Source organism: Chionomys nivalis, chromosome 9 (genome assembly GCF_950005125.1).
Source record: "Chionomys nivalis chromosome 9, mChiNiv1.1, whole genome shotgun sequence".
NCBI lineage: Eukaryota > Metazoa > Chordata > Mammalia > Rodentia > Cricetidae > Chionomys > Chionomys nivalis.
This window is the reverse complement of record NC_080094.1, coordinates 62,847,051-62,861,187: the sequence shown is the minus strand read 5'-3', so window position 1 is coordinate 62,861,187 and position 14,137 is coordinate 62,847,051. Positions and strand designations below refer to the sequence as shown.

General features: G+C 37.3%; 1 protein-coding gene across 1 annotated transcript; it reads left to right on the top strand.

The window, feature by feature from the left end:
• Nucleotides 1–7,822: 7,822 nt before the first annotated feature.
• On the top strand, nt 7,823–13,495 carry LOC130881008 (olfactory receptor 4F4). Its single transcript, XM_057780187.1, has 2 exons — nt 7,823–7,828; nt 12,524–13,495. The coding sequence occupies exons 1-2, from the start codon at nt 7,823–7,825 to the stop codon at nt 13,493–13,495; spliced, it is 978 nt and encodes a 325-aa protein (XP_057636170.1).
• Nucleotides 13,496–14,137: the final 642 nt, after the last annotated feature.

The window sequence follows — 14,137 nt, the reverse complement described above, 5'->3', positions numbered from 1 at the left end:
TATATATAAGTGACCTCAAAAACTCTACCTGGGAACTCCTACAGCTGATAAATACCTTCAGTCATATGATGGGATACAAGATTAACTAAAAAAAAAAATCAGTAGATCTTTTTTTATTTATTTATTTTTATTTTTTAATTATTAAAGATTTCTGCCTCTTCCCCGCCACCACCTCCCATTTCCCCCCCTCCCCCAATCAAGTCTTCCTCCTCAGCCCAAAGAGCAATCAGGTTTCCCTGCCCTGTGGGAGGTCCAAGGACCACCCACCTCCATCCAGGTCTATTAAGGTGAGCATCCAAACTATCTAGGCTCCCACAAAGCCATTATGTGCAATAGGATCAAAAACCCATTGCCATTGTTCTTGAGTTCTCAGTAGTCCTCATTGTCCGCTATGTTCAGCGAGTCCGGTTTTGTCCCATGCTTTTTCAGACCCCGGCCAGCTGGCCTTGGTGAGTTCCCGATTGAACATCCCCATTGCCTCAGTGTGTGGGTGCACCCCTCGCGGTCCTGAGTTCCTTGCTCGTGCGCTCTCTCCTTCTGCTCCTCCTTTGGATCGTGAGACTTCAGTCCAGTGCTCCAATGTTGGAAAGCAGTAGATCTTCTATATACAAATGATAAACAGAGCAAGAAAGGTATCAGAGAAACATCACCCTTTACAATTGCCACAAATATAAAATACCTTGTGCTTACTCTAATCACTTAAGTGAAAGACCATATGAAAGACCTTTAGTAGGTAAAAAAAATGAAGAGAATATAAGAAAATGAAAAGATCTCCCATACTCTTGGATATGTAGGATCAACATAATAAAAATGACAATCTTACCTAAAACACTGTACAGATTCAATGTGATCCCCTTCAAAATTTCAACAAAAATCTTCACAGAAGTTTAAAGAAGAACACTCAACTACATATGGAAAACAAAAAACCCAGAAAAGCTAAAACAATCCTGCGCAAATGATCTTCCAGATGCATTGCCAACCCTGATTTCAAGCACTACTATAGAACTATGGTAATAAAAATATTTTGATATTAGCATTAAAACAGACACATGAACCAACAGAATCAAATTGAAAACGCTGATATTAATCAACACATCTATGAACACCTGATTTTTGACAAGTCTAAATAGTACAATAGAAAAAAAGGAAGCATCTTTCACAAATGATCCTAGCATAACTGATTGTCAACATGTAGAAGACTGCAAATATATCTTTATCTATCACTATGCACAAAACCCAGGTACAAATAGATCAAGGACCTCAACATATAGTTACAGTTACATTGAAGATGATAGAAGAGAAAGTGGGAAGTAGTCTTGAACACATTGGCATAGGAGAGCTTTTTCCTACATATAACACCAGTAGCACAGATACTGAGAGCAACAATTGATAAATGGAACTTCCTGAAACTGAAAAGCTTCTGTAAGGCCAAGAACATGGTTAATAAAACAAAATGATAGCCTACAGAATGGGAAGAGACCTTTGACAACTCCATATCTGACAGAATGCTGATCTGCAAAATATATAAGGAACTTAAGAAACTAGACATCAAAATGCCAAATAGTCCCCAAAATATATGGGGTAGAGATCTAAACAGAGAAATTGCAACAGAAGAAGCTCAAATGGCTAAAAGACTTTTAAGGAATTGTTTGACATCCTTAGTCATCAGGGAAATGCAAAGCAAAATGACTCTGAGATACCATCTTACACCTGTCAGTATGGCTAAGATCAAAAACACTGAAGACTTCTTATGCTGGAGAGGATGTGTTGTAAGGGGAACACTCCTCCACTGTTGGTGGAAGTCAAACTTATAAAACCACTTTGGAAATCAATGTGGTGACTTCTCAGAAAATTGGGAATTAAGCAACCTCAAGACCTAATGATACTACCTTTGGGAATATACACAAAGATTTCTCAATCATACCACAAGGACACTTGTTCATTTATTTTCATTATTTGCCATAGCCAGAATCTGGAAATAACCTAGATTCCTCTCAACCGAAGAATGGATAAAGACAATATGGTACACTTATACAATGGAATATTACTCCATGGTAAAAAATAATGACATCATGAAATTTTTAGGCAAATGAATAAAAATAGAAAAACATCATCCTGGCACCTGCCCAGCCAGAGGGTAGTGCGTGCATGGCACCTCCAGCTCCTGCTGCAGGGGCTTCTTGGCTCCACACAACCCTTCGCCCCCACCCCAAGTTTGCCCTTTTGTCTGCGGGGTCCTTCGAACTCAAAGAGTCCTGTCCCTGTGCTGATTGGGTGCAATCCCGGGCAGGGCAGAACAAACTGGGAAGGAGCACTGGGCCCCTTCAGCTCCTAATGCAGGGTCTTCTTTGTTCCACACATCCCTGCCCCCCCCCCCAGGCCTGTCCTAGTATCTGCGAGGTCCTTGGTCCAGAAACAGTTCCTGTTCTTTCACTGAGGCTACCCACCCAGAAGGGTGATAGTGCACCCGCCCAGCCAGAGGGAAGTGCAAGGCACCTCCAGCTCCTGCTCTGGAGGGGGAGCTTCTTGGCTCTGCACAACCCTCCCCTCCCTCCCAAGTGTCCCCTTTTGTCTGGGGGTCCTTTGACCTCCAAGACTCTTGTCCCTGGTTTCACTAAGCCTGTAAGCAGCAAGCTAGGCCTTTTGTCTGCGAGGTCCCTGACCAGCAAGAGGCCTTGATCCGTACCCGAAGATCCATCAGAGAGTTTTTGAAGGAAGAGATGGGCTGGCGTCAATACAAGAATTCCTCCAACAATCTGAAAAACAACATGGTGACATCAAAAACCAGTGAACATACAACAGTAAGACTTGAACACCCTAATCCAGAAGAAGTAGAAAAAATTGATATTATGAAAGCGATAGAGTCCCTTAAACAGTATGTGAAAAACTCCCTTAAAGAAATGGATGAGAAGAATAACAAAAAGTATGAAGAAATGAGTAAATCCGTAAAAGATACCCCAGAAAACCAAGAAAAAACAATCAAACAGATAATGGAAACAGTTCAAGACTTGAAAACTGAAATGGAGGCAATGAAGAAAACACAAACCGGGGGCTGGCTGGATATGGAAAATCTAGGTAAATGAACAGAGATGACAGAGACAATCATAACCAACAGAATACAAGAGATAAAAGAAAGAATCTCAGATGCTGAAGACATCATAGAGAAAATAAACCCACTGATCAAAGAAAACAGCAAATCCAACAAATTCTCATCACAAAACATCCAGGAAATCTGGGAAAAAAATAAAAAGATCAAACCTAAGAATGATAGGGGTAGAAGAAAGAGAAGAATTACAGCTCAATGGCAAGAAAATATATTCAACAAGATTACAGAAGAAAACTTTCCAAACCTAAAGAAGGATATTCCTATGAAGATTCAAGAAGCATACAGAACACCAAATAGACTGGATCAAAAAAAAAATCCCCTCATCATATAATAATCAAAACACCAAACATACAGTATAAGGAAAGAATATTAAGAGCTGCAAAGGAAGAAGGTCAAGTAACTTATAAAGGTAAACTGATCAGACTTACACATGACTTCTCTATGGAAACCATGAAATCTAGAAGGTCTTGGATAGATGTGCTTCAGAAACTAAGAGACCAGGGATGTAAGCCCAGACTGCTTTACCCAGCCAAGCTTTCATTCGCCATCAATGGAGAAAACAAAATAATCCAGGATAAAAACAAAATAAAACAATACGTAGCCACAAATCCAGCCTTACAGAAAGTAATAGAAGGAAACTCACAAACCAAGGAATCCAACAATGCCCACAATAAATCAGACAATGAGCGACCCTTGACAAGCACAACTCAAAGAAGGGAAACACACAAACTCTACTACCAAAAAAAATAATAACCAGAGTTAATAACCACTTGTCATTAATATCACTTAATATCAATGGACTCAATTCACCTTTTTATAAAGACACAGGCTAAGAGATTGGATATGAAAGCAGGATCCAACATTCTGCTGTTTACAAGAAACACACCTCAACCACAAAGACAGACATCTACTCAGAGTAAGGGTTGGGAAAAGGTTTTTTAATCAAAGGGACCTAAGAAACAAGTGGGTGTGGCTATACTAATAGCTAACAAAATTGACTTCAAACTAAAATCAATAAGAAGGGATGGAGATGGACACTTTATACTCATAATAGGAACAATTCATCAGGATGAAGTCTCAATCCTGAATATCTATGCCCCTAATATAAAAGCACCCACTTATGTAAAAGAAACATTACTAGAACTCAAGGCAGACATCAAATCCCACACACTAATAGTAGGAGACTTCAACACTCTGCTCTCACCAATGGACAGGTCAATCAGGCAGAAACCTAACAGAGAATAAGAGAATTAATAAAGGTAATGAATCAATGGACTTAACAGACATCTACAGAACACTCCACCCAAATAGGAAAGAATATACTTTCTTCTCAACATCTCATGGAACCTTATCGAAAATTGACAACATACTTGGTAACAAAGCAAGCTTCCACAGATACAAAAAAAAATTTTAGTAGCCACCTGTGTCTTATCAGATCACCATGGAATAACATTAGAATTTAACAATAATTCTACCCCCAGAAAGCCTACAAATTTATGGAAGCTGAACAGTCAACTACTGAACAACCCCTGGGTCAGGGAATAAAGAAAGAAAGAAATTAAAGTCTTCCTTGAATTCAATGAAAATAAAGACAACACGCCCAAACCTATGGGACACTATGAAAGCGGTGCTAAGAGGAAAGTTCATAGCTCTTAGTGCCCACGTTAAAAAAACGGAGAAAGCTCACATTGGAGATTTAACAGCATAGCTGAAAGCTCTAGAAAAAAAAAAGAAGCAGACTCACCCAGGAGGACTAGAAGACTTGAAATATTCAAACTGAGGGCTGAAATCCACAAAATAGAAACAAAGAAAACAATCCAAAGAATCAATGAAACAAAGAGCTGGTTTTTTGAGGAAGTCAACAAAATTGACAAACCTTTATCCAAACTAATCAAAAGGCAGAGAGAGAACACGCTAATCAACAAGATCAGAAATGAAAAGGGGAACATAACTACAGACACTGAGGAAATTCAGAGAATCATTAGGTCTTACTACAAAAGCTTATAGCCACAAAGTTGGAAAAGGTAAAACAAATGGACTTGTTTTTAGATAAGTACCATTTACCAAAATTAAATAAGGACCAGGTGAACAATTTAAATAGACCTATAAGTCATGAGTAAATAAAAACTGTCATAAAAAACCTCCCAATCAAAAATAAATAAATAAATAAAAAGCCCAGGTCCTGATGGTTTTAATGCAGAATTTTATCAGAACTTCCAAGAAGAGCTGATACCTATACTCCTTAATGTATTTCACATAATAAAAACAGAAGGGTCCTTGCCAAACTCTTTTTATGAAGCTACAGTCACCCTGATTCCAAAACTACACAAAGACCCAAACAAGAAAGAGAATTACAGACCAATCTCACTCATGAACATCGATGCAAAAATTTTCAATAAAATTCTGGTAAACAAAATCCAAGATCACATAAAAAATAATTATCCATTACGACCAAGTAGCTTCATCCCAGAGATGCAGGGCTGCTTCAACATATGAAAATGTATCAATGTAATCCATCATATAAATAAACTGAAAGAAAAAAACATATGATCATTTCATTAGATGCTGAAAAAGCATTTGACAAAATTCAACACTCCTTTATGATAAAGGTCATGGAGAGATTAGGGATACAAGGGTCATACCTAAATATAATAAAAGCAATATATAGCAAGCCAACAGCTAATATCAAATTAAATGGAGAGAAACTCAAAGCTGTTCCACTAAAATCAGGAACAAGACAAGATTGTCACTCTCACCATATCTCTTCAACACAGTTCTTGAAGTTCTAGCAATAGGAATAAGACAACAAATGGAGATCAAGGGGATTCGAATCGGAAAGGAAGAAGTCAAACTTTTGTTATTGGCAGATGATATGATAGTGTACATTACTGACCCGAAAAACTCTACCAAAGAACTCCTACAGCTGATAAATAACTTCAGTGATGTGACAGGTTACAAGATCAACTCCAAAAAATCAGTAGCCCTCCTATACACAAAGGATAGAGAAGCAGAGAGGGAATTCAGAGAAACTTCACCTTTTATGATAACCATAAATAGCATAAAGTATCTTGGGGTAACTCTAACCAAGGAAGTGAAAGATCTATTTGACAGGAACTTTAAGTCTTTGCAGAAAGAAATTGAAGAGGACACCAGAAAATGAAAGGATCTCCCATGCTCTTGAATTGGGAGAATCAACACAGTAAAAATGGCAATTCTACCAAAGGCAATCTATAAATCAACACAATCCCCATCAAAATCCCAACAAAATTCTTCACACATCTTGAGAGAAGAATAATCAACTTTATATCAAAAAACAAAAAAACCCAGGATAGTCAAAATAATCTTATACAATAAAGGAACTTCTGGAGGCATTATCATCCCTGACTTCAAATTCTATTACAGAGCTACAGTACTGAAAACAACTTGGTATTGGCCTAAAAATGGAGAAATCGACCAATGGAATCAAATAGAAGACCGGATATAAACGCACAAACCTATGAACACCTGATTTTCGACAAAGGAGCTAAAAGTGGAAGAAAGACAGTATCTTCAACAAATGGTCCTGGAATAACTTGATGTCAACCTGTAGAAGAATGAAAATAGATCCATATCTATCACCATGCACAAAATTCAAGTCCAAATGGATTAAAGACCTCAATATTAATCTGAACATGCTGAACCTGATAGAAGAGAAAGTGTGAAGTAGTCTACAACACATGGGCACAGGAGACCACTTCCTACATATAAACCTAATAGCACAGACAATAAGAGCAACATTGAATAAATGGGACCTCTTAAAACTGAGAAGCTTCTGTAAAGCAAAGGACACTGTTATTAAGACAAAAAGGAAACCTACTGAATGGGAGAAGATCTTCACCAACCACACAATGGACAAAGGTCTGATCTCCAAAATATATAAAGAAATCAAGAAACTAGATTTTAAAATGCTAATTAACCCATTTAAAAAATGGGGCACTGAACTGAACAGAGAATTCTCAACAGAAGAAGTTCAAATGGCCAAAAGACACTTAAGGTCATGCTCAACCTCCTTAGGGATCAGGGAAATGCAAATCAAAACAACTATGATATACCATCTTAACACCTGTCAGAATGGCTAAAATCAAAAACACCAATGATAGCCTTTGCAGAAGAGGATGCGGAGTAAGGGGTACACTCATCCATTGCTGGTGGAAATGCAAACTTGTGCAACCACTTTGGAAATCAGCGTGGCTATTTCTCAGTAAATTTGGTATCAACCTACCCCAGGATCCAGCAATACCACTCTTGGGAATATACCCAAGAGATATCCTCTGATATTACAAAAGCATTTGTTCAACTATGTTCTTAGCAACATTATTTGTAATAGCCAGAACCTGGAAATAACCTAGATGCCCCTCAATGGAAGAATGGATAAAGAAAATGTGGAATATATACGCATTAGAGTACTGCTCAGGGGTAAAAAACAATGATATCTTGAATTTTGCATGCAAATGAATCGAAATAGAAAACACTATCCTGAATGAGTTAACCCAGACCCAAAAAGATGAATATGGTTTGTACTCACTCATAAGTGGATTCTAGCCATAAATAAAGGACATTGAGTCTACAATTCATGATCCTAGAGAAGCTAAATAAGAAGGTGAACCCAAAGAAAAATATATAGTTATCCCCCTGGATATTGGTAGTTGACAAGATTGCCAGGCAAAAATTTGGAACATGGCGGTGGGTGTGGGGTGGGGGTAAAGGGAGATGGGGAGAGAAAAGTGAGAAGGGGAGGATGGGGAGAGCTTGGGGGAATGGGAGGGTTAAGATGGAAGAAGGGTAGTTATGGGAGCAGGGAAGTATATATCTTAATTAAGGGAGCCATTTGAGGGTTGGCAAGAGGCTTGACTCTAGAGGCGTACCCAGATGTCCAAGGAGATGTCCTTAGCTAGTTCCTTGGGCAGCTGATGAGAGGGAGCCTGAAATGGCCCTATCCTATTGCCATACTGATGAATATCTTGCATATCACCATAGAACCTTCCTCTGGCTTGGATGGAGATAGAGACAGAGACCCACATTGGAGCACTGGACTGAGCTCCCAAGGTCCATATGAGGAGCAGAAGGAGGGAGAACATGAGCAAAGAACTCAGGACTGCGACATTGGGGCTGATTTATTGGGAGCTCACCAAGGCCACCTGACCTGGGACTGATGGAGTGTGTGATCAAACCAGACTCTCTGAACATGGTGGACAATGAGTGCTGACTGAAAAGCCAAGGACAATGGCACTGGGTTTTGATCCTACTGCATGTATTGGCTATGTGGGAGCCTAGTCTGTTTGCATGCTCACCTTCCTAGACCTGGATGGAGGGGGAGGACCTTGGACTTTTCACAGGAAAGGGAACCCTGATTGCTCTTTGGACTGGAGAGAGAGGGGGAGGGGGAAGGGAAGTGGGGGATAGCGGAGGGAAATGGGAGAAGGGGAGGAGGTGGAAATTTTTAATAGGAAGAAGAAGGAAAAGGAGAAGGAGGAGGAGGAGAAGGAGAAGTTGAAGAAGAGGAAGAAGAAGAAGAAGAAGAAGAAGAAGAAGAAGAAGAAGAAGAAGAAGAAGAAGAAGAAGAAGAAGAAGAAGAAGAAGAAAAGACATTTGTGATAATGTAGTAAATGGAAACAAAACTATACTTCATCAAATTTAATAAAATATTAGTTTGTTCAAGGAAAAAATAGAAAAACATCATCCTGATTGAGATCCAGAATCAGAAAGACAAACACAGTATGTTCTCACTCATAAATGGATAATAGATGTAAATCAAAGGCTAATAAGACTGCAATCCATAGCTCCAGAGAAGCTAGGTAGCAAGGAACACCCTGATCTGGACACATGGATGACCCTGGAAAAGGGAATTAGATGAAAACTCCTGGATAAACTGGAGGTGAGCTGGGACAGTGGAAGAAAGGGGATGGAAATAAGAACATGAGATGGAACAGGGAGAAAGACACAACAGAAGAACAATGAAAGAGCAAATTTGATATGGAGAGCCATTTTGCAGTTAGGGAAAAACCTGGTGATAGGGAAATTACTAAGAATCCACAAGGATAACCCCCGCTAAGGCTCCTACTAGCAATAGTGGAGAGGGTGCCTGAAATGGCCTTCCTCTGTAATGAGATTACTGAATATCCTAACTAACATCAGAGAGCCTTCATCCAGTAACTGATTGAACCAAAGGCAGAGATCTACAGCCAAGCACCAGGCTGAGCTCTGGGAATTCTATTGAAGACAGGGAAGAGGGAATATATGAGCAAAGGAAGTCAAGACATGATGGAGAAATCTACACAGATAGATGAACCAAGCTTATGGAAACTTGTGAACTCTAGACCAACAGCTGTAGCATCTCTATGGAAGCAAATCAGGCACTCCATATGTGGGGAGACAGTGCTGGAGCTTGTACTATATGAGGGGCCCCAGGTTTTAAGGCAAAAATAGATCTTTGATACATGAGTTAGCTTATGGGAGAATATTCTCTATGGTGGGACACCATGCTCAGTCTTAATGCAGGAGCAAGGGGCTTGGTCCTGCCTTATCTCATTGTGCCAAACTATGTTGACTCCCCATGGGAGTCCTTACCTGCTTGGAAGAATGGTTGAGAGGGTCTGAACTGGAGGAAGAGGAGAGGGAGTGCCAAGCTGAGGGGTGAGGGGGAGAACTGTGCTTGGAATGTATAATGAAAATACAAATACATGATAAATAAATAAATTTAAAAAACAATTTCATCATTTACAAAAGGACATGTATAATTTAAAGTAATTCAGAAGACTTAATTTCTGAAGTTAGATAGAATTTAGAAACCTTAACCTTCTATCTCAGCTCAGCTCATTTTAATGTCTATATGTTAATTAATGTTGAAATACAAAACAAACTAATAACCAAGTCTTTTAATATTAGTGAAAGAGTTTTTGTATGTCCTCCACATACTGGACATCAATGTCTTAATCAATTCTTTTAAAAAATATATATAAATATTACCATTCACTGCCTAATTAAAATGTCTAGACATTAATTTCTGATTGTTATTTAATTAATTTTACTCTTTTGCAGTCACACTTAGATTGAGTTGAAATAATCTAAAAATCTAAGAAACTGTGACAATGTCACTCAACTCACAAGTAGACCATATTTTCTCCAAAGGCCAAGGGAAACTGTGACACTATAAAAGTCAGTCTCCCAAGTTAACTTGGTGCTGCTTCTGCATCCTCCAAGGGTTTATGGTTACTGCATGGTGCTTATCATTGGCCAATCAGTTTGATTATCAGGAAAATTCACATAAAAGCTAATTTCCCAAACATGTTAACACTTTGAAAGAATATATTGGAGGGATTCAGCAGTATTCTTTCTCTATTACTGTTGTCTCTTCTAGTTATGAAAGAGGTAAGTGGAATGAGAAAATTAAAATTCAGCAGTACAAACAACTACAGGATAGAATTTGATAGGTAGTTAAATGTTTTACTTCTCTCGGTAGAAACTCATTGTACAGAGTTCAATTAAGACTTTAGCTTCAGAAAAAAAAGTATGAAAAGTTCTGTAGAGTTGCCTTAAATAATTTTAGTGATTAAGATGAGTTAATATGAATGGGATAACTCACGTTAAGAGTCTTCTAGTAGCAATAGTTATTGCCTTCTAGCAATATTTTTCCTTAGGTAACATATCTGTTTTGTATAACTCTTCTGTACCACACTTTCTCTCTCTGTGTATTTTCTTTTGCTTGTTTGTTTTTATTATTTTTGTTTGTTTGTTTTTATATAATCCCAGTGAAACCTAGTTTTCAACATTTATTTCATGTAGAAGTTGCAATATGTATTCTTAGAACTGTAGATTTTCTGAGAATATGGGTTGGGTTGTAATACTTTGAAAACAGAAAAATGAAATCCCAGAAGGTTTTCTTATACATCCAGGATCAAGCAGAAGATCTGTGTTTAAACCCAAAGTTCTGATTCCCATCCCTGTGAGTATAAATATATTTTCTTTATAAAAGAAAAAGAAAGAAACAAAAAAAATGTCAGGGAAAAGATACATGAAAAGCACATTTTAATGATTGAATTTAAAGTTAATGTGATGAAAGTGTTTCTCTTTAATCACACTTGGTCCTTAGATATTACAATAAAATTAATATGTAAGATGCAAGAGAACCCCTTCAGTGAATGCAAATTTAATAATAAAATAATTACATTTTTCTAAAACTTTTTGAGTTTTTTCAAGAGTCTCAAATTAACTTTGAGGCGACCGCACTGATAAGGGACACTTGATGAAGATTCCATTTTATCATTCTCCTCTTAGCAAAATAAAATCTGAAGGAATGACCTACAGTGAGTGTCAAAATTCCTCTTTCCTAAAAAGGAACATTCTGTAATTCTTGTTTTCTACTATGATGTATTTTGTGTTTTCTGCATGTGAGAACCTTAGAACCATCTTCATCCTTGGCGTATTTACCATGGAGATATGATGTAGAATTTTTTCTTCTCTATCAGTGAAATCAAATGTTTCAACATTTTGAAACAAACAAACCATTCAATACAACTTTAATTTACATAGTATCAATCTAAAAAAAGGCTTTAATGAAATAGTCACACCATAATGCATCTCACAATAGGAGCCCTGTATGACTATATCAGTGCTGGGATGATTTTATTTTGCTATGTAAAGAAGACATGAACAGGAATTTCATAATTTATATTATGATTAGATATGTCCTTATATTTGGAAAAAATACTGTCACTACTAAATTTCATGAAACTTTGTAAATACTCCTTTGATTCATAACTGGGAAGGAATAGAAAGATCTGTAAGAATAAACATAATTTCTAAGCAAAATGGGTTGTGATTAAATAAATTTCCCAAAATTAACAAATTACAATATTCTCACAAGAAATTTAAGAAATATAACTCCTTATATCCTCATAACTCCAATATATCATTACTCCCCATATGCATCTGTATTTTATATTATATATGTCTACTGTGTCTCAAAATAATTTAAATCATATATTTTTACTTATTTTTAGTCTATTTTCTACCTTTTGCTTCATTTAGGTAATTTTTTTCTCCTAAGAACTTTAACATAAAAAAATGTAAGGAATGTTCTATACACCATAGTATTTTGACTTTCAGAGGAAAAAGAAGTCAGTCAAGGATAAGGGTGGAGACAGAAAAAGCAGCAAGAACAGTAGCATTGTGTGAGGTTGGAGTTTATAACTATGGACACAATGGGAGCCTTGGCTACCTGAAGAAAAATGCAAGCAAAGAGAAACATAGTATAAATTATAAGTTGTGATTTTTGTTTGGGAACTTTTATGGAATAGATCATAACAAGTCCTTAATGAGTGAGCTGAGGGTAGAATTTGCACATAACAACACTGATTTCCTTTGCATTTCTTTTCCAAGGCATTTACTGAGACTCTCTTCTGGAATGAATCAACAAGAGAAACAAATCACTCTGTGGTGACTGAATTCATTTTTATTGGACTCTCTGATTCTCAAGAACTCCAAATCTTTCTGTTTGCATTCTTTTTTGTTTTCTATGTAGGAATTGTGTTTGGCAACCTTCTTATTGTCATAACTGTGATTTCTGATTCCCACCTCCACTCTCCTATGTACTTCCTGTTGGCCAACCTCTCATTCATAGATCTGTCTCTGTCTTCTGTGACAGCTCCCAAGATGATTGCTGACTTTTTCTGCAAACGTAAGGTCATTTCTCTCAAGGGCTGCCTTGCACAGATATTTCTCCTTCACTTCTTTGGGGGGAGTGAGCTGGTGACCCTCATAGCCATGGGCTTTGACAGATATGTAGCAATTTGTAAACCTCTACACTACACTACAATTATGTCTAACAATGTATGTATTGGCATTATGGTTTCTGCATGGGGAATTGGCTTCCTACACTCAGTGAGTCAGTTGGCCTTTGCAGTGAACTTACCCTTTTGTGGTCCCAATAAGGTTGACAGCTTTTATTGTGACCTTCCAAGAGTAGTCAAACTTGCCTGTGCAGACACATATAGGTTGGACATCATGGTCGTTGCCAACAGTGGTATACTCACTGTGTGTTCTTTTGTTCTTCTAATCATCTCCTACACTGTCATTCTAATGACCATCCAGCGCCGCCCTTCTGATAGGTCATCTAAGGCTTTGTCCACACTGACTGCTCACATCACAGTTGTTCTTCTGTTTTTTGGACCTTGTATCTTCATTTATGCCTGGCCCTTTCCCATTAGGTCATTAGATAAATTTCTTGCTGTGTTTTATTCTGTGGTCACTCCTCTCTTGAACCCCATTATATATACATTGAGGAACACAGAGATGAAAATTGCAATAAAACGTCTAAGACAATGGAATTTAAGTTTTTGGGCAAAGTCTTAGATCTTTGTAGCCATGAGATTGAGATAATGAAAGAAGTAGCTATTAAATTTTTCAGCATACTTTATGAAGAGTTTAACATTTCAGCTTTATGTCACTTAGTATTTGATAAAGAAGGTTCTCATATTATCTCAGTTTATTCTGTACCTTACTTTTGTATATAGTTTCCAAATTAATAACACTAATTCAAAATACCATTTTACAAATTTTTAGAACAATTGAAGGTATTATGTTATTATTTGTACCCAACTCAGACTTTCTTGATATTTTGGGTTTTGAGATAACCAAAGGTATAAGCTGGACTATTTTACATTAAAGAAATTTTTATTTGATTCATTTGTCCCAAAAAACATACTAAAAGACTTACTACCTACCTTACTAAAAAATGTATGAAGTCATAACTGTTTCTATGCCAACTACAGATATTCATAAATGGTATTCCTACTTGGTGACCATCTATGAATTGTCTCCAACTACTATAACAAGCCATAATCTATTAGTTCACTAGCAGGTATGTTAGGAAGATTGAACATTCTAATACTTAATTCAAGTTAATCTAACATGTGATACAGCAACTGGACACAAAGTAGCAAAAGGAATTAAGAATGTCCAGTGTCTTACCATGTTGGCACAAAGTATATCACT